The 4246-nt window shown below is 47.2% G+C and overlaps 1 protein-coding gene across 1 annotated transcript in view; it reads right to left on the bottom strand.

The window, feature by feature from the left end:
* Positions 1-4246, bottom strand: part of LOC102239488 (arpin) — a 43494-nt gene that overhangs the window by 34521 nt on the left and 4727 nt on the right. Inside the window, exon 3 of the mRNA XM_005885202.2 lies at positions 2017-2099. Within this exon, the coding sequence (XP_005885264.1) occupies positions 2017-2099 (83 nt within the window). The remainder of the gene's footprint in view (positions 1-2016; positions 2100-4246) is intronic.

Below are 4246 nucleotides of genomic sequence, written 5' to 3'. Positions count from 1 at the left end.
TTCTAACTCTCTATCCTTCTCCCTTCCTCTCTGTAAAAAATCAATAAAATATATTTAAAAAAAAAAAGAAAAGAAAGAAAAAGAAAAATACCCTTGGGTGAGGATTAACCAAAATAAAAGGGCGGGGGGGGCCTTATACACCATGACCACGTGGGGTTTATTCCTGAAATGCAAGAATGATCCAAGGTACAAACATCAGTCAACATGCCCGGCCAGGTGTGGCTCAATGATTGAATGTAGACCCATGGACCAGGAGGTCAGAGTTCGATTCCCGGTCAGGGCACATGCCTGGGTTGCAGGCTCGTTCCCCAGTAGGGGGTGTGCAGGAGGCAGACAATCAATGATTTTCTTCATTGATGCTTCTCTCTCTCTCTCTCTCTCTCTCTCTCTCTCTCTCTCTCTCTTCCTCTCCCTTCTTCTCTCTGAAATCAATTTAAAAAATATTTTTAAAAAATCAGTCAACGTAATACATACTCCCCATGAACAGAATGAAGGGCAAAAACCACACAATCATCTCAACTGATGCAGAAAAAGCTTTTGGCAAAATTCAACAGTTTTATGATAAAAAAACAACAACAACAAAACAAAACAGCAACACAACAAACTCAGAATAAAAAGAAACTAGCTCAACACATTAGTCACCCTTTATCCAAAGGGGATATGTTCCAAGACCCCCAGTCAATGCCTGAAACCAGGGATAGTACTGAACCTACGTATATACTACGCTTTTTCCTACACATACATACACTTTCCGGCTTCTCTGTGGGGCATATCCGAATGGCCAGCATCACTGCTCCTGCGCTGTGGGGCCCTTATAAGTGAAACAAGGGTCATGCGCACACCAGCCCTGCCATCAGTCGTGATAACCAAGACGGCACGTGACTACAGGGCAGAGCCTCACAGCGTGGACGGAGGAATGCTTCACATCTCAGGCGGGAATGAGCAGGTCACGTGAGATCTCATCACTGCTCAGAAAGGGTACCATCTCAAACGGATGCATTATTTATTTCTGGAATTTTCAATTTAATAATTTCAGATCACAGTTGACCGTGGGTAACTGAAACCTTGGAAAGTGAAATTGTGGATTGAGGTTGTGGTGTGTGTGTATGGGGGTGTTACTATAATAAAGGCTATCTCTCTATATATAAGCCTAAGCAACCATCTGACCGTCCAACCAGTACCTATGATGCACACTGACCACCAGGGGGCAGACGCTCAACGCACAGGCATGGAACCATGCAACAGACTGATGAATCTCAGAGGGAAGGGAGCAGGGGGGAGGACAGGAAGAGATTAACCAAAGATCTTATATGCATACTAGAGGCCTGGTGCACAGATTCGTGCACCGGTGGGGTGCCTCGGCCTGGCCTGCGGGGAATCGGGCTGAAACTGGCAGTCCGACATCCCCCAAGGGGTCCCGGATTGCGAGAGGGCCGGTAGTGTATTTATAACAAGCCTGCAGGGAACATTTCAATCAATGGGGAAAGACTGAAAACTCCCTAAAACCAGGAACATGACAAGAATGCCCATTCCTACCACTGTTAGTCAACATAGTACTGGGGGTTCTAGCCAGAGCAATTAGTCTATATTGCCATTCAAGTTAAGGGACCCTAAATAGCCATATATGATCAAATGATCTACCCCAAGAGTGCCCAGGCCACTGGATGGGAAAAGGGGCAATCTCTTCAATAAATGGTGCTGGGAAAAGTGGCTATCCACATGCAAAAGAATAACATTGAACCTTTATGCCAAGTAGAAAAAATAATTTAAAGAGATTCAAGCCCAGCCAGTGTTGTGCTCAGTGGATGAGTGTTGGCCCAGGAACCAAGAGGTCACCGGTTCAATTCCCCGTCAGGGCACATGCCCCAGTTGTGGGCTCGATCCCCAACAGGGGGCATGAAGGAGGCAGCCAATCGATGATTCTCTCTCATCGATGTTTCTATCTCTCCCTCTCCCTTCCTCTCTCTGAAATCAATAAGAACATTAAAACAACAACAACAAGAACAAACTTCTCACCTTCTCAGGTGATTCGGAAGGGCCCCCAATTTGTAAACCACTGGCCCGAAGTGATCCTGGAGGGCTTCTCGGAGGAAGAGTAGCTGTGAAGGGTAGAAATGTTTGGGTTGGGTGAAGAGGGGGGGATACAAAGGAGGAATTAGTTCAGCAGCAGCAGCAGCATTATCCTCATGGCAAACATTGATTACAAGTGCCTATCATGTGTGGTTCATACATGAATCCCACCACAGCAACTCTCTGAGGTGGAGAAAGTCCTGGCTATGCCTCCCTGCTCTGCATCACCCCAGGCCCCCAACCCTCCCAGGCCTCCCCTCTGAAAGGCTCACATCGCCTGGGGCAGCAGGACTCCGGGTACCTGCCCTGCTCTGGCTGAACAGGACCAGGTGGGCCAGGGCTGCATTCTCCTACAGGTGGCTGGCACCATGGGCAATGATTGGCATGGGGCACCTCAGGTCCCCGTGAGCGCCCTCTGCTGGTGGCTCCTGGCCTGGCAAGTGTCTGCAGGCGCTGGGCACTGAGCCCAGGTGGCTTTCATTTTTCATTAGCATGATGGGATGTCTCTCCGAGCCGGGGTGATATTAATTACAGCCCGTTGTATAACAACCCAAGGCAGCGGTTCTCAACCTGTGGGTCGCGACCCCTTTGGCGGTCGAACGCCCCTTTCACAGGGGTCGCCTAAGACCATCCTGCATATCAGATATTTACATGACGATTCATCACAGTAGCAACATTACAGTGATGAAGTAGCCACGAAAATAATTGTATGGTTGGGTCACAACATGAGGAACTGTATTTAAAGGGCCGGAAGGTTGAGAACCACTGACCTAAGGTTTCGTAGAGGACGGAGCTCTCTATTCCAGAGGCGTCTGGTCCCCAGGATTCGCCCCCAAAAGGACTGACTTCTCAAAGATTCTGGGCTCCCTCCACCTTCTGCTGGTCAGCATGAGCCTTCATTCCCTCCTGCCCCCCAGCCCATCCTCAGGACAGCCAATCAGAGAGAACCCTGGTTATTCTGGAAACTGCTCCTTAAGAATGGAGAATTCCAGCCCTGGCCGGTAGCTCAGTGGTTAGAGCATCAGCCCTCAGACGGAAGGGTCCTGGGTTCGATTCAGGTCAAGGGCACGTACCTCAGTTGCAGGTTTGCAACCAATCAATGTGTCTCTCTCACATCGATTTTTCTCTCAGTCTCTCCCCCTCTCTAAAAATCAATGGGAAAATATCCTCAGATGAGGATTAACAACAACAAAAAAAAAGCAACAACAAAAAAGAATGGAGAATTCTAGAAATCCGATCTAAAAGCTACACGCAGATTCCTGCTCCGATAAAGAAACGCAGTGGAGTCTACTGTTACAGGATTCTTCCAAGTAGGGCCGCAGCCTCACTCACACCAGGAATACCATTATGGGTTCGTGCACTGAGCTTTGGCGTTTGCAAACCTCTTTGAGCAGCAACCCCTTGGGACCCGTCCTACTGGGTCTTCCTGGCCCCGAGGCAGCTGCAGAGCTCCGGGTTCCGTGTAGGGAGAGGGAGAGGGAGGGGGCAGGGCACTTTTTAATGGTTAAGTTCCCAAACTAGCTGAAAATTTTCCTTTAATCCATGATAGAGTGGAAATGCTTGGATGTTTGCCATGAAAAAGAAAGCACAATGTACAACCGTGGATGATAAATAAAAAGGATTTTGAATCTGAAGCCTTGTCTATAGTTTTTTTTTTAAAGTTCCTTCTCTTTTATTTTTATTTTTTTTAAATATATCTTATTGATTTTTTACAGAGAGGAAGGGAGAGGGATAGGGAAGTTAGAAACATCGATGAGAGAGAAACATCGATCAGCTGCCTCCTGCACACTCCCTACTGGGGATGTGCCCACAACCAAGGCACATGCCCTTGACCGGAATCGAACCCAGGACCCTTCAGTCTGCAGGCCGAGATTCTATCCACTGAGCCAAACCGGTCAGGGCCAAACCCTTGTTCTTTAATTTAAAAAGTTTAAGAAAGACTCTATACTACACTCATTCTTAGGGAATCCCAACACAAAATGACAAATTAAGGGCTCCAAGGCATCTTTAAGTAAAGAACCTGTTTCACTTTTTTACTCCGTTAATTTTTTTTTTAACATATGCTTAGATCGTGGTTTTGTTTTTAATATATTGTCATTGATTTCAGAGAGGAAAGGAGAGGGAGAGATAGAAACATCAGTGATGAGAGAGAATCGCTGAGCTGCCTCCTCCTGCA

The sequence above is a fragment of the Myotis brandtii genome, unplaced genomic scaffold, assembly GCF_000412655.1.
Source record: "Myotis brandtii unplaced genomic scaffold, ASM41265v1 scaffold897, whole genome shotgun sequence".
Taxonomy (NCBI): domain Eukaryota; kingdom Metazoa; phylum Chordata; class Mammalia; order Chiroptera; family Vespertilionidae; genus Myotis; species Myotis brandtii.
The sequence above is the reverse complement of the archived record's forward strand: the minus strand, read 5'-3'. Positions and strand labels throughout refer to the sequence as shown.